Source organism: Canis aureus, chromosome 37, assembly GCF_053574225.1.
Source record: "Canis aureus isolate CA01 chromosome 37, VMU_Caureus_v.1.0, whole genome shotgun sequence".
Taxonomy (NCBI): Eukaryota; Metazoa; Chordata; class Mammalia; order Carnivora; family Canidae; genus Canis; species Canis aureus.
The window spans coordinates 10,014,458-10,037,709 of NC_135647.1; the positions used below are offsets into that span (position 1 = coordinate 10,014,458).

At 42.8% G+C, this 23,252-nt stretch overlaps 1 protein-coding gene across 5 annotated transcripts in view; it reads left to right on the forward strand.

Annotated features, from left to right (window-relative positions):
- Nucleotides 1–22,359, forward strand: part of KIF13A (kinesin family member 13A) — a 211,394-nt gene extending 189,035 nt beyond the window's left edge. For 2 of the 5 annotated variants that reach the window (XM_077886253.1, XM_077886254.1), the window contains 12 exons: nt 250–305; nt 1,587–1,711; nt 1,976–2,152; nt 3,472–3,564; nt 3,768–3,924; nt 4,917–4,990; nt 7,224–7,271; nt 8,565–8,676; nt 9,818–9,969; nt 10,465–10,569; nt 17,165–17,984; nt 20,219–20,235. In XM_077886253.1, coding sequence (XP_077742379.1) covers nt 250–305; nt 1,587–1,711; nt 1,976–2,152; nt 3,472–3,564; nt 3,768–3,924; nt 4,917–4,990; nt 7,224–7,271; nt 8,565–8,676; nt 9,818–9,969; nt 10,465–10,569; nt 17,165–17,984; nt 20,219–20,220 — 1,921 coding nt within the window. In that variant the 3' untranslated portion in view covers nt 20,221–20,235. Of the gene's footprint in view, nt 1–249; nt 306–1,586; nt 1,712–1,975; nt 2,153–3,471; nt 3,565–3,767; nt 3,925–4,916; nt 4,991–7,223; nt 7,272–8,564; nt 8,677–9,817; nt 9,970–10,464; nt 10,570–17,164; nt 17,985–20,218; nt 20,236–20,702 lie in introns of those variants that run through there. The other 3 variants (XM_077886255.1, XM_077886256.1, XM_077886252.1) reach the window with 2 other exon arrangements.
- The last annotated feature ends 893 nt before the right edge of the window (nt 22,360–23,252 follow it).

A 23,252-nucleotide genomic window follows, 5' to 3' on the forward strand; every position in this document is an offset into this window, starting at 1 on the left:
GAACTATTTCTAGAAAGCCATCAAATAATCTATGTTTCACTTAGTTACATCTGATTCACATAACTGGTAGTTTTTTGTGGAAGTCACATAATTCTCATGATATGTATTTACAGGGATGTCAAGAAATGTGCAAATATTTCATGAATAGAATTACTGCCTCCACAGTGGTTCTCTTCTATGCCTCTATGTTTGATTAACATGATGTAACACACATATTTTGTGATGATTAAATTTTGTTATTAAATTTAGGGTCCCACCACCTGGAATGGAAACCCACATACCAGTTCTCTTCCTTGATTTGAACGGTAAGCAGACCCCAGGTTCCAGGGGCCCTCACATTTCATTTAGGTTTGTAATCTCTTCAGACCACCTGATTGTGATTCCTTAAATTACTTCTCTAATCACTCATGTGCTGTATCTAGGTGACATTTATAGTGCAAGCAAATGTATAAACCTTGACGTGTAGCATCACTAGGGAGAGAGAAGTGGATATTTAATCTTAAAAAGAGAGTTCTGAGAGTTAAGGAACTATACACACACACACACACACACACACACACACAAACATTAAAACAGTTATGGTTGGGAGACTTAACGGACAGAGGTTCTGAATCTTCAGGCTTTGCAAGGGCCTAGGAATCTGCATTTCTGACTAGTGCCGTTTGCTCCCCACCCCCCCATAGTGCTGATGCCAGAACGTGATTACAGCATAAACCCTCTCTTAAAAGTGGTTCTTTACTATAGCAATGGGATTGAGCCTGCGTGAACCAAGAATGATGGTTCTCAATGGATTTTAGCGGTAAAATCCATTTTCAAAATGAAGTCTTAAATGGAACCCTCTATGTAGAATACAAAGGCAGAATTGCCAAGTGGGGAGATGGGTGGGCTCAGGCAGGCTCATCTGCCTGGCCCCTGGTATCTCAAAACACAGCCTGGAATTCTGTTATTTGGAGGGAAGACCAGCCAATGACTTTGGCTCTTCATTGGCAGAATTGTTTAAAAGCCTAAAAGCAGAATGTGTGCCTCGTGAAGTGGTGGGTTTCCTGTTATTGAAGGAATAAGAGCAAATGTTGGATGACCACTTACAGATATTTGTGATGGTTCCATCCCATATGGCGTAGGGCATTGGGGGAAGATGATTTTTGCATTTCTCCCAAGGGCTTAGAACTTTGATTCTAAATTGATTATTTAGCTTTACAAATGTCTAACCATGTGTAACTTATGTAAGTAGGACACAAGCCTAACACCAAGTTACCACAAGGAATTGACCTTAAAAAGCAGTAAAGTGTCAGCTGTGTTTTTGTGGGGAAAATATTTGCTCCTGGACTACGTATGGAATATATTTGTCCATGTTATTGGAGATTCACAGGGTACCTTTTTGGCTCTCATAGTTGTTTCTATAAAGAAAAAACCTATCTTGAATATCAGAATCTGTATTTCAACTGTGGTATCAGGAAAGAAAGAAAAACATGAAATGCATTACACGTAAACTTCATCTGTGAAAAGCAGATTTAAAAATTTTCAGTGCTTGCTTTAAAAAATGACTTCTCCTCCCACTTGTCTTTCTGTGCCATGGACTTGGTCAGCGGATGACCTCAGTGCCAATGAGCAACTCGTGGGCCCCCACGCATCGGGCGTGAACTCCATCCTGCCCAAGGAGCATGGCAGCCAGTTCTTCTACTTGCCCATCATAAAGCACAGTGATGAGGAGGTACTTGACCACTAAGGTTCCGTTCATGGGCTTCAGATTAGTGCACATGCCTACAGGCCTGTCTTCTAATTGAAGTGTTGTGATCTGCTTTGGGGGAAAGGGTTGGAAACATTAAGAAGTTGGGTGTGTGTTGTCACACAGAAAAAGTGAGGAGATGTATGATTCCGCCGGGTTGCATTTCTCTTCTCACTCTCACATGCGATGTCAAAGTGCTGCCCCTGAGCCGTGTCTTTTCCCTGTCCCCAACCCTTCTCCTGTTCTTAGGTTTCAGCCACAGCCTCCTGGGACTCCTCAGTGCATGATTCCGTTCACCTGAATAGGGTCACGCCGCAGAACGAAAGGATTTACCTAATAGTGAAAACCACGGTCCAGCTCAGCCACCCGGCTGCTATGGAGTTAGTATTACGAAAACGGATTGCAGCCAATATTTACAACAAACAGGTAGTAACGGGGCCTGATTCTGCTCTTGTGCATGTGAGCTCGAAGTGTCTTCCTTCCCTCTATCACAAAGTCGAGTTTTGTGGTGTTGATAGAGTGGATATGCAACACATAAGCCAAGTTACAGTCTTATCCTCATGCTCCCAGGTAATGGGGCATGAGGATAGCATAGGCAAATGTCACCCACCAAAGGGCTTTCCTCCTTGGCTGACTTGAGACCCATAATCCTAGGAGGCAGTAGACTGTGACATTTCAATATTTGAGAAAGGTTACATGCCAAGTCCAAGCAGGTTAGTGACGAAACAGGACAAGGAGCAGGCTCTAAACAAATCCCTGCTGCTTCCCCAGATCCCATCCTAGAGGTGCTGTTGGCAAAATTGACCCTCTCCAGTTTTTTTTCTGTGCGAGGATACATTGATTAAACCCTATCAAGATTATGGGGCATCTGAGTGGCATAATTGATGGAGTGTCCAATTCTCGATTTTGGCTCACATCATGATCTCAGGGTTGTGAGATTGAGCCCATATCAGGCTCTGCGCTCCATGTGGAGTCTGCTTGAAAGTCTTTCTCCTGGGGGATCCCTGGGTGGCTCAGCAGTTTGGCGCCTGCCTTCAGCCCAGGGCGTGATCCTGGAGTCCTAGGATCAAGTCCCGCATCCAGTCTCCCTGCATGGAGCCTGCTTCTCCCACTGCCTATGTCTCTGCCTCTTTCTCTGTGTGTTTCTCATGAATAAATAAATAAAATCTTAAATAAAAAAAAGAGAGAGAGAGAGAGGTTCTTTCTTCTTTTCCCTCTATCCCTCCTGCTTCTGCTCTGTCTCTCTCTAAAATAAATAGGGATGCATGGGTGGCTCAGTTGGTTAAGCACCTGCCTTCAGCTCAGGTCATGATCTCAGGGTCCTGGGATTGAGCCCTATGTTGGGCTCCCTGCTCGGCAGGGAGCCTGCTTCTCCCTCACCCTCTGCCCCTACCCCTGCTTGTGCTCTCTTTCTCTTTTTCTCTTAAATAAGGAAATAAATAAAATGTTTAAAAATTAATAAATTTTTAAAAATAAATCCTATCAAGATCCAAAGGAAGGCTGCCAATGAGAGAAAAGCAACCCCCCAAAAATCCTGAATCAGCTGCAAATTTGTAATCTAATCCCGAAATAACAGCTGGAATCTGTTGTCCTTTAGGGTCAGAGATGAGGATTTTTTAGCTCAGTTTTTCTGAGTATTGTATGTGTATCAAAAACATAGTATTTGTTAATGCTTCTACAATTTGTAAAATGCCAAATAACTTACATGTTTCACATTGCTTAATCCAGCTTTCCTTTCCTACCAGAGTTTCACCCAGAGTCTGAAGAGGAGAATATCATTGAAAAATATATTTTATTCCTGTGGTGTGACCTATGAAATAGTATCTAATATACCAAAGGTAAAAAATATTTTTTTTCTTAAAAATATTTCTTAAAAATATTCTTTCTTAAAATATCAAAATAGTATTAGAGAATGTGTTCATTTCTTAGAACTTCTAAATTGTTTTCTCACCACAATTTGGATAAAAATATTGTTCATGTAAAAGTATTGTAATTGCAAAAACAAAAACAAAGTATAGTAATTGCTTTCTCATCCCTTCAGGCAACAGAGGAGATTGAGGACCGGGAAACCCTGGCTCTCATGGCAGCAAGGAGCGAAAATGAAGGCACTTCAGATGGAGAGACCTACATAGAGAAATACACGCGTGGTGTGCTGCAGGTGGAGAACATTCTGAGTCTTGAACGGCTCCGGCAGGCAAGTGACAGCAGTATCTGGAGCAGGGGGCCAGAGCACCAGCCTTCCTCCCAAATGGACCAAGATGAATTCATGTACCAAATGCCTTCCCTGTGCATCCATCAGAGGAGGATAACTTGAGTAACATTCTTCCTAGACAGAGTGGTTACTGTGACAAAATAGTAGCAAAAATGAAAATAATGTCTACATTCTATTGAATACCTTCTACTTTTGCTCTCTGTGCCCAAGTAATTTAGATGTGTTCTTTCCTTTAATCTTCTAGATTGCCCTATGAAGGAGATAAACACTGTTAGAATCCCCTTTTGTAAATTAGAAAATTATGGCCAGCGGAGGTGCACTGCCTTGCCCATGGCTACACAGCTAAGAGGTGGTACCAAGTCAGCTGTAAACCAGGAAGGTTCGACCCCAGAGCCCCCATGATAGCCATGTGCTATTAGTGTTTTCCTAATTTGGGGGGGTCTGGGTTACCTTCTGCAGCAATAGTAGGACATTTAGGTGAAACTAACCCACTAGGTAGTGGAATTCTGAGACACGAACTGTCAACAGTAGGAGCAGCAGCTGAAGTTTGTAGAAAATGCATTTTTAGCAACAAGAGGACTAAGATTGGCATCTGTCAGAAAAATCTTCCTTTAGTGGAAGTCCCACTGAAATGGCTATGCGAATAAAACACAAACAGCATCAAAGTTAATGATAGTTTTGCAAAGGATACATATAGTTAGGGGTGTTTCTTCTACATTTTCTCTGTCTACCCCTGTAAAAATTCCACAACATAAATGTCTTTAGTTCAGCAGTTTTCCTGGTCTTGTAGAAAGTGTTTTTGGTAGATGAAGGCAAAAGAGGTAAGTGGGTACAATAAGATTCTAGCTTTTGTGAATATGGGAGGGAGTGTGGGATTGAAATGATGTGTATTCCTGTATGTTCTAACCTTCCACAATAAACATATTATTTGTCATCAGAGGGGGGGAAAATAAATGCTCTTTTGACATTTACAGGCAGTCACGGTCAAAGAAGCACTGTCCACCAAAGCCCGGCACCTGCGGAGGAGTCTCAGCACGCCAAATGTTCATAATGTGAGCACACCCTGCCGAGGGTCTGTTGCTTCTGTGACATGTCTCAGGGCTTGGGGTGTGGTATGTGAGGGCCCTGGGGCCAGGGTTCACTGGTGTGGGCATCCCGTATTGCCAAGCCTCTCCCCTCTCCTAGGGAGGCACACGCGAGAGTGTGCTTATGGTCACATGCCTGAGTTTTTAGTGGAATCTTCCAGATTTCTCTTCAGAAAGTTATGTCCTTGGTAGAAGTTTCTTGAGACACAAATTGAACGTAGTTGGTTTAAGGGTGGTCAAGTCAGCTAAAAATCCTGGCTATCATTTTCTTAAAGAGAGGAGGTGGGATGCCTGGGTGGCTCAGCAGTTAAGCATCTGCCTTTGGCTCAGGGTGTGATCCTGGAGTACCGGGATCGAGTCCCACATCGGGCTCCCTGCATGGAGCCTGCTTCTCCCTCTGCCTATGTCTCTGCCTCTCTCTCTGTGTCTCTTGTGAATAAATAAAATCCTTTTTAAAAAAAAAGAAGGGAGGAGGAATTCCATAATTTTTAGAGATTCACAGAGAAGTATTTATGGATAAAATTTTTTAAGTCAAAAAACAAAATCAGAATAAAAAATTTTAAAGGATAATAAAAACTAGAGCAGAATTATAATATATTCAAAGAAGGAAATAATAAAGATTAGAACAGAGGTGTATGAAATAGAAAACCAATGATAGAATCAACAAAGCTGAGAAGCAGGCTTTTTGAAAAGACTGGTCAGGGCAGCCCTGGTGGCGCAGCGGTTTAGCGCCGCCTGCAGCCTGGGGTGTGATCCTGGAGACCCGGGATCGAGTCCCACATCGGGCTTCCTGCATGGAGCCTGCTTCTCCCTCTGCCTGTGTCTCTGCCTCTCTCTCGCTCTCTCTGACTGAATAAATAAATCTTTAAAAAAAAAAAAAAGAAAAGAAAAGACTGGTCAAATGGACTGACTTAACATTAATTGCAGAAGGAAAGAAAATATTGGGATAATATAATTCCAATATTGGCAATAAAAAGAGACATATCACTAGAGAGGACAGAGATTTAGACAGGATAAAAGCAAACCTGAAGGTTATATCAGTAAATGTAAAAGCTTCAACAAAATAGAATTTTCCTACAAAAAACAAATCATATAAGAAAGAGAAAGCCTGAATGCAACTATCACCATAAATAAAGCCTAAACTCAAGGAAAAAGACTGTTCAGTCATGGGAACACACAGTATCAAAGAAAAATTGGCACATCGCCCTAACAGATCTATAAATTCCCAACATGATTTCTCATAGAATTTCATAAGCTGACCCCAGAATCGCTATGGAAGAGAGTGTTGCAGGTGCACACAACTTTCTCTACAGCCCAGAGATTCCAGGCCTTAATATGCACTCTAAAGCTTCTCATAGAAATGTGAGATGGGGGCACCTGGCTGGCTGACTCAATCGGTAGAGCATGTGACCCTTGGTCTCAGGGTTATGAGTTCAAGGCCCATGTTGGATCTAGAGATTACTTAAAATAAATAAACTTAGGGGCACCTCTGTGGCTGTGGTTGAGCTTCTGCCTTCGGCTCAGGTCATGATCTCAGGGCCCTGGGATCCAGCCCCACATCAGGCTCCCTGCTCAGTGAGGAGCCTACTTCTCCCTCTCCCTTTGCCACTACGCCCACTTGTGCTCTCTGGCTCTATCTCTCTGTCAAATAAATAAATCTTTTAAAAAATAATAAACGTAGAAAAGAAATAAACATAGGATGTATTTAAAACTACTGAAATGGTATATATGTCAATAATTGTGGGATACAGCTAGAGTGATACTTAGGGATAGTAACAATAATTTATTTCATCAGAGTGTGTAATAGAGAAAAAGTAGCAGTGGGCTAGATATCTACCTAGAATAGAACAAGTAAATTATGAGACTAATGAAAAAGACCATTCATATATGGTAAGATACCACTTATTTAATTATAAAAAGATGCAAAATATATGTTACATGTGCCTATATATTTATATATAATATGTGCATATATTTTTATATATAAATCAATTTTTATGTATATATGGTAACTGTACAAAGCCTGTATGGGAATAATCAACCCCAGATTTAGTACAGTTGTTACTCATGAGGATTGCAGAAAGGAGGTTGAGAAGGTCATACAGGCTTCAACTGTAAAACTGGCATTGCATTTCCATATTTCTATGTAATTTATGTTAAGTACATCAACCACATTGATAAAACCATGGATCTCTTACAGGTCTCCTCCAGTCGACCAGACCTTTCAGGCTTTGATGAAGATGATAAGGTGTGTACCAGTAGTGTGGGCATGGCTAAGTTACTAGCAGAATCAAAGTCTGAAAAGTTAGGGTATCTTGGTCTTTTTAAAATCTCAGGACTTCCATCTTAATCTGATGTGGATCTTTGTCTCCACGTGTCCATTTCCAAGTACAAAGACTTGATGTGGAATTGCTTTGTACTTAGTGTCAATGTTGTACCTTAGCATATTTTCCATACCCAGATAGTCCTACACAGAGCTGAATATCTGTGTGTTTATGGGTCTACCTCAATGATTTAAGAAAGTATTATATCTACCATTGCAAAATCAAAATTATTGCAACTAGGTATGTTAGGGATTTAAAATTAAGGATGTTGTGCAACATGACCTTGCTCAGCAAATATTTCTTGGAGCATATATTATATTTAATTTATTATGCTGGGGACTGAGTGATTCAAAGAGTAGAATCACCAATTGTATCCAGAAGTTTAAAATCTAGTCTTTAGATAAGGCAGGCAACTCCAGAGAAATATGAAGATGAAATAAGCTTATGATACACAAATGGAGTTTTCCTTCTTTACTATACCAGTATCGTATGGCAGTTTGATACTTTTAAATCTTGGGCTTATGTAGAGTGACCATACCCTCTGGTTTGCCTGGGCAGTCCTAGCGTGTGCCTGCTACCAAAGCGAAAATTATTAATGGAATCTATTCACTCCAAAAAGTGTTTTCATTGTGGTCTCTCAATTATCTGGCCACCCTAGATACACACCAAATTTATCAATGTCACTCCCTTTGTGGGGGAAGGGAGGAAAGTGGATGGGACCTCTGGGCTTCAGAAGGGGATTTCACTCCACTTGTAATGAGTTTATTAAACCTTGGACAAATATAATATTAACTCTTGACCTATATCTTGAGTAGGACACTATTTGGCATATTATTCAGCCGCTCATACTTTTCTATGTTTAAAATATTCTATGTACTTTTCTATGTTTAAAAACAAAGAAGAGTACATACTGCCATTAAAAAACGGGAAAAGGGATCCCTGGGTGGCGCAGCGGTTTGGCGCCTGCCTTTGGCCCAGGGCGCGATCCTGGAGACCCGGGATCGATTCCCACATCGGGCTCCCGGTGCATGGAGCCTGCTTCTCCCTCTGCCTGTGTCTCTGCCTCTCTCTCTCTCTCTGTGATTATCATAAATAAATAAAAATGTTTTAAAAAAAAAAAAAAAAAAAAAAAAAAAACGGGAAAAAACTGAAATCTGGACTTCATTTCTCACTTTAACAGGACTTAATTACAGCTAACCCATATCTTTACCTTGTAGGGTTGGCTAGAGAACCAATTAGACATGTCTGACTACAGCTCCAGCTATCAAGATATAGCCTGTTATGGAACTTTACCCAGGGATTCGCCTCGAAGGAGTAAAGAAAGTAGTGGTGAGATTTTTTTTCTCTGAGTTCTTTGTTTATAATTTCTTAGGAAAAGCATGAGGGGCAAATTCTTTTACGGGTTGGATTTAATAAAATAGGAACCTGAAATTTTAATAGACTGGATGATTCTAAACTATCTTCTTGAAGAGAATGTATCATGTTCGCTTATGTGATTTCCTTTTGCTTTAGATCCGGTGTATCATCCAGATAATAATAATAATAATAGGCCTTTTGTGTATCACTTCAGAATTTTCAAATCGGTTTTCCCACATCATTTCCTGAATTTGAAGTCCCTTTTGAGACGCAAATCTTACATATTATGATCAGACTTCATTCTTTACCAAAAGAATATATACCTGCATAATGCTTTTGTACTCAAAAGATTTTTTAGAATTTTTTTATTCCTAAAACGGTTTCAAAAATGATACCAGAAATGAATTTGATCACTGACAGCATTATTACCTAACTATATAATCTCCCAGTGCCCTGAAAGGAACAGCATTCTCTGAAAACATAAATCAGCTCTGTCACCTTATACACCTTATACATTACCTACTAAGTGACATCATATACCAGTGAATTAGGAAGAAAACACAAAGGAGGGACAGAGGTCCCTAGAAGTAAGAAATGAGTAAAAGCAGGAAAGCAGAATTGTTCTTTCTTAGTCATATGGAGCAGCAGGGTGACTTGAAGAAAAATGAGGCTTGTAAGAAAATTTATACAGTATCCATTCATTGAATATTTATTGAGCCTCTTCTTGCTATAAGCAGTGAAAGATACAAAAAGATCTAGATCCTAAGATTGAACTATGGAATGACTAAGTGCCCAAGTGCCTAGAAGGGTAGTAGACTCTGGGAATTCAGAGCAACATGAGATCAGCATGAGTTGAAATCAGTCTAGTAGGCAGCGCTTAAGGGGGATCTTGAAAAGAAAGTAGATAATTCAGTGTCTGCTTTCTTCGATGCTGCCCAGGCCTTTGCTGACTTCTTGTGACTGATAGATATGTCTCCACCGCTGCCCCAAGTCTGTTTTAATCCTTAGCCAGATCTTAGCCCGTTGATTTCTTTGCCATTGCGGATATTCCCGTGGCAAGATGGTTACCAGGCTTCCTGTGCATCTGTCAATCCATGCCTGTTTGTCTCTCCAGGTTGTACATCAGAGAACCCCCACGCCTTAACAGTCAGTCCTTTTAAAGCATTCTCTCCCCAGCCACCAAAGTTTTTCAAACCCTTAATGCCTGTAAAAGAAGAGCATAAGAAAAGGATAGCTCTGGAAGCGAGGCCGCTCCTAAGCCAAGAGGTAAGTGCTGCTCGTCTTGTACTGTGTAGAACAGAGCAGAATCATGCTGCCTGTGGCATGGTGACAACGCACCTTAACAAATCGAATGCTGCCCGTAGATGTGTGTGGGTCATGCAGGTTCCTGGTGGGATTTCTTGCGTGGTGGTCTTGCTGTTATTTTCTGTTTGTTTATGGCTTTTCAGAGTTTTGTTTGTGTGGTTTTTTTTTTAATCTTCAGTGAGAAAAGAGACGTTCCCCAGGTGTTTTGAAAATATGACAGGCTTTATTTATGTATTTATTTGTTTTACATGGCTAAAACCAACTATGCTATCTGCCATAGAGCGTGTGTAGTCTCGTCAGACTCCATCAGTGGTTTAACCGCAGCCTGCCAAATTACACTACTCACACAGGATAGAAGTGTTTGCCTTGCTTTTCTAACTGGCACGTACTTAACTGTGTATTTCGGCTGTCGGCGTCTTCTGTATGTGATGCATCTGTGTGTCTTAACCTTTGCAGAGCATGCCTTCACCTCAGGCACATAACCTTGGCTGCATTGTGCCCTCAGGAAGCAATGGCAACAGCATGCCAGTAGAGCACAATAGCAAACGTGAGAAGAAGATTGTAAGTTCTGGAACCGTTTCTGTCATCTTGCCTGGTGGTGGGGTTAAGGCCTCTTTCACAGACAATCATCCAAATCCTTTAGAAGACATTAAGAAAACGTACTGGGCCTTTACTTTAAAAAATAAAAAATGTAATCACCGGTAATGAGATATTGCATGACTACGGCCGTGACCTGTGATTTTTTTCTAAGTGTTCATTCTGTTTTATCTTTTTGCTCGGTAGCAACTTGCTTAGGGAAAGGGGAGAAGACACTCTTACTTGTTCTAGTCTTTAAAAAGTGTAACAAAGAGATCACTCTAACTGATTCAGCATCTTTCTAATGTGCCTATGCATATTGCCCAGATTCTGAAGTTAATCTACCTAGAGGAGTTGCACTTACTTGGAGTGAGTAATCATGCACTTAGCTGTGGGTGTGTTTGAAGGCTCCTTCTGCACTGCCTGATGGCCTGGACAAGCTTATTCCTTAGCTTGTAGCCCCGCTACAAGCCTGTGGTGCCCCCACCATGCGCCTAGCATCTCAGGTAGCCTGTTCCTTCTTTGCTGGCAAAATAGGTCCTGCCTCCCCTTCTGTCTGTCTTGCTTTTGATATGGCCACAGGTAGGTGGAAACTCTGCCTGTTGAAACGTCATTTCCCAGCACTTGGTTTTCAAATTACAGATTTGAAAATAGTTTCTTTAATATGCTGAATACCAGGCACTTTGGATCATAAATGATAGCTCAGTTAAATGAAAGCAAAACTAAACAAAAACAAAAACAAAAAACCACTATTTTCTGGCCCAGAAACAGATTTCTCATTTTGTGTCTCAGCTTTCACCTTCCTGTGGCTTCGTAGGCTTTGAGACAGTGAAGCAGCCCTGAGCAAGACAGAGCTGCTGGATGTTGGTATCTGTGCGTGGTCTGATCTGTGGGCAGCGCGTGGGAGGCTTCCTCTCCCGGCCGCACCGTAGCACACCTGGCCCATAGACTGGTTGGTGTGAGGTCCTCTAGCAGTTCTGAAATGCACTTCCCCTGCATACTGTGTGAACCTAGCAGGAGCTTAACCCGGCTGTGCAGTCGGCCACCCAGCTGCGTGCATGAAGTGCTAGCACATCTTCAGAAATGCCCCTCCCATCCTGCCTGTCCCCTGAGGACAAAAGAAGGCACCCTTTCCCCCTCACCTCTGTCCCTTTCCCCAGCATCTCTCTGTTTTCCTGGCTCCTCCATCCCAAGCCCCAAGATAGTTCCTGCTGGAGAAGAGGGTGAACGTCAGCAGCTGCCCCTACATCTCTGAATCCTGATGAATGGCTCCATCACTTACTTGACTTCTCCATGCTTATTAATTAGCAAGGCTGCAGCGTGGGCTCAGAAGGCCAAGGGGCTAGTTTGTTACCCTTTCAAACTCACTGGCTGATTGGATCTGTGTTGGTTGATGTGGAACCTACCACCCTGATGCATGGGTATTAAATTTAAACCTCTAGTAACAGTATAATTTGGGAGGGGGCACTGGGTGGCTCAGTCGGATGGGCATCTGCCTTTGGCTCAGGTCACGATCCCAGGGTCCTGCTTAGTGGTGAGCCTGCTTCTCCCCCCCCCCCCCCATTCATTCTCCTCTCTCTTTTTTTCTCCCTCAAATAAATAAAATATGTTTTTAAAAAAGCAGAATACATTTTGGTAGAACATACTACCAAGAGACTGCTAGATGACCTTTCTGGTTCTGCCCAGTAGATGGCTTCACTGTTGACAGAGTTTGCCTCATTGTTTTCTTTACTTTCCTTGTAATATTTTTAAATAAAACCCATCTCAGAACTTTTTAGCTAGCAGAGGGTAGGTTGGAACCAGCTTCTCGTAACTCAGCAACTCTCAGCAGCAGTTAGGCTCTATGTGATCAAACACACCTTGAAGGCCACTGAGCAGCATTTGACGGTACAATCTTGCTGAATCTTGAGAGATCTACCTCGACTCTCCTTAGAAATCTAGCTCAAGGGATGCCTGGGTGCGGTTGCGCATCTGCCTTTGGTTCAGGGTGTGATCCTGGGGTCCCGGGATCGAGTCCCGCATCAGGCTTCCTGCAGTGAACCTGCTTCTCCCTCTGCCTATGTCTCTGCCTCTCTCTCTGTGTCTCTCATGAATAAGTAAATAAAATCTTTAAGAAAAAAAATAATAAATCTGGCTCAAGACAACAACATCTTTTAAAAAAGAGAAAGGGGTACTTGGCTGGCTGTGTGGGCTGGCTCGATCCCAGGACCCCAGGATCAAGGGGCACACAGACGGTAGTGTGACTCTTGATCTCAGGGTCATGAGTTCCAGCCCCAGTTGGGTGTAGAAAGTGCTTAAGTAAATAAAACTTAATGTTTTTTTTCAATAAGAGAAAGAAGTCTGGGACACCTGGGTGGCTCAGCAGTTGAGTGTCTGCCTTTGGCTCAGGGCTGATCCTGGAGTCCAGAGGTCGAGTCCTGCATCGGGCTCCCTGCATGGAGCCTGCTTCTCCCTCTGCCTGCGTCTCTGCCTCTCTCTGTGTCTCTCATGAATAAATAAAATCTTTAAAAAAAGAGAGAGAGAGAGAAATCTGTCTCGGTATTCTTCATCTTCGAACCTATTTAACTGATTTATTTCAGATAGCATTTTCAGGATGTTTTGATAGATTTTAAGGATATCAGTTGCTTGATCTGAGGTTCTGATTGTCTTTGGGAAGCTTTCATTTTATTTCTCCTCTTACAAATGGACATACTGTTTTATCCCTTTGTTCCCCCATTCACTCTCCTTCCTTTTCCATTCTTGAAGAATCATAGTGTGAATCAGTGGTTTGGTCTGATCCAGGGAGGTTGAAGTAATTTTTTATAATTTCACATAAAATATATAGCTAACCTTAATTTTTAAAGCAGGGCTTATTGTTTTATCAGTTTGGGAAGATACATAAATGTGCCTCATGTCTTGTTTGAGTAAGATAAAGACAACAATATGCTTTTGGAGTCCATCTTTTTTTTTTTTTTTTTTTTTTTTTTTAAGTCATGAAGCAGAAGAGTAGAAAGTAAATCACTTCTCCCTCTTCTTGGGTCTTGCATAGACAGCATATGGTTTATTTCTCCTTTTTTTTTTTTAAGGTTTATTTATTTATTTATTCATGATAGACACAGAGATTGAGAGAGAGGCAGAGACACAGGAGGAGGGAGGAGCAGGCTCCATGCCGGGAGCCTGACGTGGGACTCCATCCCGGGACTCCAGGATCGCGCCCCGGGCCAAAGGCAGGCGCTAAACTGCTGAGCCACCCAAGGATCCCTTTTTCTCCATTTTTTAAAAGATTTTTTAATTTATTCATTTGAGAGAGAGAGCAAGCAAGAGCACGAGGTGGGGTGCAGAGGGAGAGGGAGGATCAGACTCCCCGAAGCGCAGAGAGCCCAATGTGCGGCTCAATCCCAGGACCCCAGGATCATGACCTAAACTGGAGGCAGATGCTTAACTGACTGAGCCACCCCGACTCCCTGGTTTATTTCTCCATTTTACAGAAAAAGAAACAAGGGACTTGATGAGTGGCTCACCCAAGGTCTCACAGTTGGTGAGAACAAAGGCCCCATCCCTCAGCAGAATTGGGCTGGCCCCAGTGACTCCAGGTGCTCCCCCAAATAGTGCAGTTTCAATTGCCCTGCTGCTGCTGTTTCCAAAAAGCTGCCGGCCTCTTAGCACCATGGACAGAAGTACTGGGGCCCTAGGCTGATACAGTCCTTCCGAAAAGAAACCATCTCCCTCCTGGACAGCACAGACCCCATTCCAGTGGAAGTGAAATGACTTTAATCAAGTGAAACTTCTTGCAAGGAGTCACTGCTTTTATGGGGGTTTGATCCCTTCTTAAAATCAAGCTGTTTTGTCTATACGTAAATATCAGTTGCATAAACTGAATTGCAAAAATCAAATCATGAGGACTGTAGCTATAGAGAGGCTTGAGAACTTGACTCCATGCTTCACTTTTAGGTAGGGTTTTAGTCTTTCTTGTCCCTAAGACATTGTAGGAAGGTGCTAACCTTCATCTCCTTTAAGACAAAATGATAAATATTTCTGGAGTAGGAAGTCTATCTAACCAGATTCCTTTAAGGTACAGTTTAAGCCAATTAAGTCCTCTTTGTCCCTTGAAGGCAACAACTTGATAAACTTTCAGTCTGCTTACATGTTGGGAAATGTTTCATCTCGGTTTTCATGTTTCTAGAAGTACTTGTCCCTAGTCCTCTAGCCTCTTTCTTTGAGTCATTCCCTCCAACAGTCCTATCCTAAGTACACAACTATGTACTGATCCCTAATTGAACTTAATGTCTTGGGGGTTTTTGTCAATGCTTCAGTTTTACTAAGCTCATTCTGATGCTTTAGGAATAATGTTTTTATCTTCACAAGTTTGATAAATGTGCACCTGTTTCTATACAGTAAGCTCATGATTGAATATTTCATTCAGCAAAATTATATTTTAGGATGACAGGTCTTTCCTCAGGCTTTAGAAGAAATAACTGCAGGCATAAAAAGGAGCTTCAGATTACTAATTCTTATATTCAGATTTAGTTTTCCTTGCAATAACTAACTTTTCAGTAATTAATTGCATCAAAGACTCCTGGGCTTGGGAAATTATATTTCTTTGCCAGCTTAAAACAGAAGGAAATACAAGGCAAGGCATCTGGCTGGCTCAGTTGGGAGAGCATGCAACTCTGACTCTAGATTACAAGGTCGTGAGTTTGAGCCCCACGTTGAACATGGAGCATACTTTAAAAGGAATAGAAGGAAATACAAGGATACAAACACTAGAAATTCAATTTTGAGTCTAAATATATCAAGTAGAGAATCTAGAAAATACAGGCAAAAACTACTGATTCGATCTGTCCAATCTTTGCTCCTTTCCAACTATTCCCTCAACCCCCTTTTTTTGACAGTGGTAGTCAATGTAGAATGTAGCTAAAAGTAAGATGGCAAGATTAGAGTTGCTAAAAATTTTGTTTTGCTAACTTCCAGAATTTTTATCACTGATACTTGATATTCACCTTTGATTAATAGCCATGGAATTAAGACAACTGATGCTTTTACGTAATGTATATTCAACTTATTTCAAAACCTAAGGAGCACTGAAGAGTATTAAGGTATTGATTTAGGTAGTTAACATCTTATGCAAAAGAAATTACTATAAAATTCAGTAGATGAAATTTATGTTCATTTGTCAACTGCCATCTGCCATGTCCTTTGAGTATGCTCTTCTTCCCCTTCCCCATCCTCTCTCTCTGTCTCTCCTCAATCTCTTCAAATGATACTTGAATGAATAGGGTTAGTGCATTGGTTCTAGGTCTTTACAGTCTGTCTGCTTTTGTACCAAATAAAATTTCCATCCACCAAGATTCCATGGTCCAAGATTGTGCTAAGAGCCAGGGCTTAAAGTCATAACTGCATGAAGGCAGGGACTGTGCCTGTTTTTGCTCAACACTGGTATTCTCAGGTCTTAGGACAATGGCTGGCATAGAGTGGATGCCTGATGAATACTCACTAAACGTCATGTTTTAAGAGAAAAAGAATATTTGCAGGGTCATCAGATGCTTATGAGGCTAATTAAAATGACTAGGTAGTAATATCTTTTTTTTTTTCTTTTTAAGTATGCTCAACATCCAAAGTGGGGCTCAGACTCCCGACCCCAAGATCAAAAGCCACATGCTCTACTGACTGAGCCAGCAGGCACCATTTATCATTTACTTTTATTTGAACATAAAACATCCATATGTTTTATATTGTTTTCCACCAAATACAAAAGAATCATTGATTTAGAGACAGGCTGGGGAGCCGAGAATACCCACTTCTGCATATTTATCAGTGTTTACAAACAGAATTCTAAAGCTATTTGATGAAGGAGATTTTCAGTGAAATCTTAGTACCTTTCTCACCTGGCCAAATCCTCCATCCATGTTTCTCCAAACCCCTAGAAAGTGTTCATTGTAAGGCTATTAGTATGTTATAGCCTTACAGTGTTTAATATAACACTGGGAACGAGTTTGAAATGGTGTTCTTTTGCCACTGTTGAGGTCCTGATTTTACTGCCCTCTCTCCCCATAAAATAGTTCTGAAACCTTCAAAGCACTCGCTTACCTGCATGTGGCTTCCCAAAGTGAGGATTGTAAGGACAGGTGAAGCAACAGCTTTTCTCTGCCTCCAGCTGCCCCTTCCTCATTCAATTACAAAAGGGGAAAACATCACAACTGAAAGCTAATCAGTAATTAAAATTAATTGAAAGTCTCCTGCACTTCAACCAGCAAAGGAAGCATTTCCAATTAGCCCTGAGTGAGCACAGAAGAGAGAAATCTCCGTATTAGGTGATAATGGGTTTATGCTCACAGACCTCTGAGAATAGTGTACTTGTATGTGCCATAGGTGACAGCATCTAACCAACATGGGGAGGGGGGAGTGGGGGGGGGATGAGAGAGAGAAGAAGAAAGGAAGGAAGAGAGAGAGAGAGAGAAAAAAAAAAAGGAAGAAAGGAAGGCAGGCAGGCCCACTAAACATGTGACTGTGAATGTCTTTAATAGGACTATATTGAAACTTGGCTCAACAGTGAAGTCGCCATAAGGAGCTAATGAGTGACTTTTCCTTCCTTACTATATAGGACTCTGAGGAGGAGGAAAATGATCTGGAAGCTCTTAACAGGAAGCTGATAAGTTCACAGCCTTACGTACCCGTGGAGTTCGCCGACTTCAGTGTTTACAATGCCAGCTTGGAGAATAGGGAGTGGTTTTCTTCTAAAGCGGATCTGGTGAACTCAAGGGTCTTGGAGAAAGAAGTGTCCCGTAGCCCTACCACCAGCAGTATCACCAGCGGCTACTTTTCCCACAGTGCATCCAATGCCACCCTGTCCGACATGGCAGTCCCTTCTAGTGACAGCTCCGACCAGCTAGCCACGCAGACCAAGGACACAGACCCCAGTGAGCATTGCGGACCGTCCCTTGTGCACGACTCCCGACCGTCCTCAAACAAAGAGTTGACTGAAGTCGAAAGAGGCTTGGTAAAAGAGAAGATCGCTCTGGTGCCACTCAAGGAAAACAGTGCCTTAGCCAAAGGGAGCCCATCACCCCAAAGCATCCCTGAGAAAAACTCCAAAGTCCTCTGTAGGACCAGCTCCTGTTCAGAACAAGACGCCTGCTCCAGCAGAAATGGCCAACCAGCCAGAGAATTTTACCCCAGGGAAGTGACCGTGGAACACACCACAAACATCCTGGAGGACCATTCTTTCACAGAGTTTATGGGTGTATCCGACGGGAAAGATTTTGATGGTTTGACAGATTCTTCTACTGGGGAGCTTTCAAGTAGAAGGAACCTGCCAAGTAAAATGGACAAGAAGAGTATCTCAGACGGGCCTCGGGACCCTGCCCAGCTGCATTCCTCGGCAGAGAATGACCAGGTAATAAATTCCAGAGGCTGTCCTCTATGTTCTGTACCATTGGTGAGCACGGCTGATTGTGTACACAAACCCCCAGAGGCGTTTCACCGCATGACTTAGTGGGAGAGATTTCCTCAGATGGTGCTGACAGGCCAGGTGAGCCCCCTGGGTAGCGAGCTCACCTCACATCACTGCCCAGCCGGCTCTCTCTGGCTGTGCACCTGCTTGCACTGTGTCAGAGTAGAATTATAGAATATCTAGGGCCGGTGGTGTTTCCATCTTTTTTTTTTCCCCAAGATTTTATTCATGAGAGAGGCAGAGCCATAGGCAGAGGGAGAAGCAGGCTCCCTGTGGGGAGCCCGATGCGGGACTCAATCCCAGGACCCCGGGGATCACGCCCTGAGCCAAAGGCAGACACTCAACCGCTGAGCCACCCAGGTGCCCTAACCACTGGTGGCGTTTCTGACTGGCTTATGGGTCGATGCTGAATAAGGATCATTCAACCTCACATTCATTCCCTGAGAAGTTTAAATACAGGCTGTCCCAAGGCATTCAGATAGAATCTGCCTTATGTCATCAAATCTGTAATTTCTCTAATTCTTAGACTAAACCATTATTTGATGCATCATTACCAAAAAACAAACAAACAAAACAAAAAGCTTCCAGTTAAAATGCATCACACCAGTAATTGTTGGACACATTCCAATTTCAGACACATTAAAATGGGGTATCAGGGGGGTCAGGGAGGAGGGAGGCATACATCGTAGAATTGTTTTAAAAAAAAAAAAGTCATTTGGTGCCCAGAGCAGTTGAAATTTGGGTTTTGGAAGGTACCATGTTGGTTTATTATAATGTTTTATTTTATTTTATTTTATTTTATAAATATTTATTTACTTATGAGAGAGACAGAGAGAGGGAGAGAAGCAGAGACACAGGCAGAGGGAGAAGCAGGCTCCATGCAAGGAGTCCGATATGGGACTCGATCCTGGGACTCCAGGATCACTTCCTGGGCCTAAGGCAGGCGCTAAACCACTGAGCCACACAGGGATCCCAATATTTCATTTTATATTATAGTTCAACAGCTTAATTTTTTAGTTTGATTCCTAAACTAAAAGAACAATATCGGGGATCCCTGGGTGGCGCAGCAGTTTAGCGCCTGCCTTTGGCCCAGGGCGTGATCCTGGAGACCCGGGATCGAATCCCACGTCAGGCTCCCGGTTCATGGAGCCTGCTTCTCCCTCTGCCTGTGTCTCTGCCTCTCTCTGTCTCTCTCTCTGTGTGACTATCATAAATAAATAAAAATTAAAAAAAAAAAGAACAATATGAGTATTTGCTAAGAGTACGAAGGAAGAGAGGAAATTGTGTAAATAAGAGATGCTCTGCTGTCCGTTTAGAGTCCGTGTTCTGGTCCCCCACCCCGACGGCAGCAGTGGGAGGGGGACAGGGTACCAGAACGCAGCAAAACCAGGCTCGGACAGAACTAGAAAGGTAATCTAGGAAGACGATCGATCAATCGATGGTGGTGCCATTCAGTCTCTGCTTTGTTGAGGAAATTATTCCGGTTTGGTGGCTCCCCCCACCCCACAAGCTTTACTCCCTTAAGATTTCAGGGTGTGGTCACTTACGCAGCTTACGCCTCAATAAACTGCAAAAACCCAAATGATGATTTCTTAGAATTAAAAAAAAAAAAAAAAAAGACCCCCACCCCCCAACGTAAGACAAAAAATAAAGTCACTCCTTATTGTTCTTGCAAACAAAACATTCGTTTCAAAGTCTTCGGCATCCTCCACTACTCCAGGCAAAATCCGCACTGCTGGTCCACCTCGGCCCGCAGGCCCCCCTCTGAGAAGTCCTTGGGGCTGACTCTACCCTCAGACAGTGCCTCTCAAACCTAAATGTGCAGCAGACCCACTGGGCGGTATGGAGGATGCCTCTTTAAAATTCAAAACCCCAGGAGTCACCTGGCGTTCTGCTTCAGTGCAGGGGGAGCAGGGGCCTCGGGGTTTCCCAGCGCCCTCTGCTGCAGTGACAGGGTGTCTGAGGGCCACATGGGGGAGAGGCAACAGTCCCTCCTCTGTTCCATTGCTTGGATTATTTAGAACCAACGAACAGGAACCCCACCTTTTGTTTTCAGACACTCCAGAATAGTGTGTTCCTGCCAAAGATTCTGCTTTCAACGTGGAATTTAACAACAGTATTTGTGGTATCAGGGTAATGTGGGATTGTGATGAATCTTCTTTTTCTTTTTCTTTTTTTTAAAGATTTTATTTATTTATTCATGAGAAACACAGACACAGGCAGAGGGAGAAGCAGACTCCATGCAGGGAGCCTGATGTGGGACCCGATCCCGGTCTCCAGGATCATGCCCTGGGCTGAAGGCAGGCACTAAGCCTCTGAGCTACCTAGGAATCCCCAATCTTTTTCCTTTAAAAAAAAAAAAAATTGTTTTAATATTTTTGTTCTAACATGATTTGGTTTTATTTATTTATTTTTTTATTTTATTATATTTTTTTACGATTTGGTTTTAGAAACTTGCAGTAACCAGTTTGTACTTTAACTTTGGGTCTTGCTGTTGTTACTTTTCCTAGAAGCCTCACCTCGGGGCTGGGTTTCTCCCTCGCACAGTGTAAATCCTAGAACTGGATTCTATAGTCTGTTGGATCCCATGGGTCCCTTCAGGGAGAGCCCCTCCTTGTGTGTGTGTTGGAGTCGGGAGTGAAGGAGGATCAAGACCTTGAACTCACCGGCCTCTGCTTGAACCTACTAGGGCAGCACGACCACTCGGTGAAAGGCGGCAGCAGGCGCTTCTCGCAGGCCATGGCATCTTCGCTCCGGTTGCCTTGTGAAAGCACCAGCCCCATCTTTGCAACATGCTGCGGCCCAGCCGGGACCAGCGTGGAGAAGCCATGTGCTCCATGGGCCACCTCCTTTCTCCTCCCGAGCTGGGAGAGGCAGCACTTTGTCACTCGGGTAAATCGGCAGCCTCTGCTTTTTTTTTTTTTTCCAGAAAGCCAGAGAAAACCGAAAACCCTGGATTGAATTCAGTGGCAGTATTTTTGTTTGCACTTGACTACTACACACACCCACTGTGTAGAATCCTCCACAGATTCAAACAGACTTTATTCTTGTACAATTAATTTTAATCAGTTCTTACTGTAGAATCTGGAGTCAATGCTTTTTTTTTAATAAATAATATATATGATGTATATGAAATGTATATCTATAGAATGTTCAGAGACAGACAAGACTGCACATGAAAATGCAGATAAAAGTGGTTTGTAGAAAATCATAAGGTACTGGACTTGGTTACAGAGCAACTTAGGTAATCTCTGATACGTGAGCAGATGAAAAAGATTCGATTGCCTAAGAATGAGGTTGCAGAGCCCTCTTTGCAGAAAAGGTTACAGAACGCTGTTCTTTACAACCAAAGAACTTAACATAAGACTGAACGTTTTTGCTGTCCACTCTTATTGTTATGTGTACATATGTGTCCTGACTGCAAGTTTGGTGCCATACTCCTCCTGGCTACCAGGCCACGTGTAGCCGTTCTCTATCCTGTCTCATAAGCACACTGAAAAAGCTCACAGCTCTATTCCCTGGTCTTCCACCTGGCCCACCGCCTGCTGACGTGACATTGTATTGTAACTCTCGACAATGCCTGGGGCTCTAACTCCAGCCTTCCTTATCCCTTGGTTTGGCCTGGCCAGGCAGGTGGGACGCAGAGAGCAGTATTACTTATTGTAAGCAAACAGGAGGACGCGTCTGGAGTTGGGTTTGGGGAGGGGAGAGGGTGTTGTTTTTTTTTTTTTGTTTGGTTTTTTTTTTTTGGTCTTTTTGTGGTTTTTTGTTTTGGATTGGTAGGTTTCATTGTGTGGTTTTGCTGTCGTTCTTTTACTTTAAATTCTGGAAAACGCTGGGGAGATGGGATGAGCTACAAAGTTCACAGGTGCCCGCTTCACCATGACCGCAGCAGATGATTGGAGTACAGAGGACACTGCTGTCCACATCTTCGTTTGCAAAGTCCTCCTGTTAACGGGGACGTCAAGGGATTATGTGTGTGGACATTTTTACAAAAGTACTTTATGCACCTATTCTGTAGATGCCTGTAAAGTTGGTGTGGATGTACAGCAATAAATACATTGTGGGAGAGAGAGAATGTGTACAGCCTGCTGTACCTTTTTCTTGAAGTTCTTAGCATCAGTAAAGGAGTAAGATTTTGGGAGACTTTAATGAAAAGCTGCTGTTCATGATTTTGTGTATAGTGAGCCGACTGTAGTGTTTTACTATTGTCTGTTTTAAAAAAGAAAAACTGTAATTTATATGCTCTTTCAACTTTATTGTATTTAATTGGTACAGATTATGTGTGTGTGTGTGTGCGCGCGCGCATGTGTTAGAATACAGACTGTCTAATTCGGATTTTAAAACATCAGTTGTTTGTCTTTAATAACTCTGCCACTAGCTGCAGATCTAATCTCCCATGTTCATACGTACATTTGGGTCCTCGTAGCCTGAACCAAAATTATCCAATATGAATAAGCCAATATTCATTGGGAGTTTACTGTGTTCTAGGCACCGTTCCCAACATTTGATATTTATCACAGCAGTGGGTGCCATGGGTGCCGCTGTTATTACGTGTTTACTGCTGGAAAACCAAGAGAGAGAGGTGGGGGGAGCGGGAGGGTGGCAGGCTTGCATCAGTCTCCCCTCCGTGTCGTGTCGTGTCGGGTGAGAACAGGCCTCTGAAGGAAGGACAGAAGGCCTTCAGAGTGCAGAAGGGCTGGCCCGAATCTCACACTTTCCAAACCAATCAATGCGACATCCACAGCAGACAGGACAAGGTGTGTCTTCCATGTTCACAGAGCACAGAGCAGTGTCCTGCCACCCGACACACAGTGGGAGAGGTTTATCTTAAAATGGTAGCACACAGCATTTTCAGAAAAATTGAAGTTGTTCATGGTAGCCAGCCTTTCTTAAAAAACAAAACAAAACATATATATATTTATATATATATGTATATATATAAACATTTTTTTTATTTGAGGGAAAGAAAATATGCCTGCACACAAATGAGGGGGAGGGGCAGAGGCAGAGAGGGAAGCAGACTCCCGCTGAGCAGGGAGCCCTAAGCAGGGCTCAATCCCAGGACCCTGAGATCATGACCCGAGCTGAAGGCCTGAGCCACCCCGGTGCCCCTGTAGTAGCCTTCCTGAAGACGTCAAGAATTAGACCCACGTAGCCTACTCTGGACAGAAGAGTATCTTACATAGACTTCCAGGCAAAAGTAGAGAGCAGGGAAAATCCGAAGTTATTTGAATTC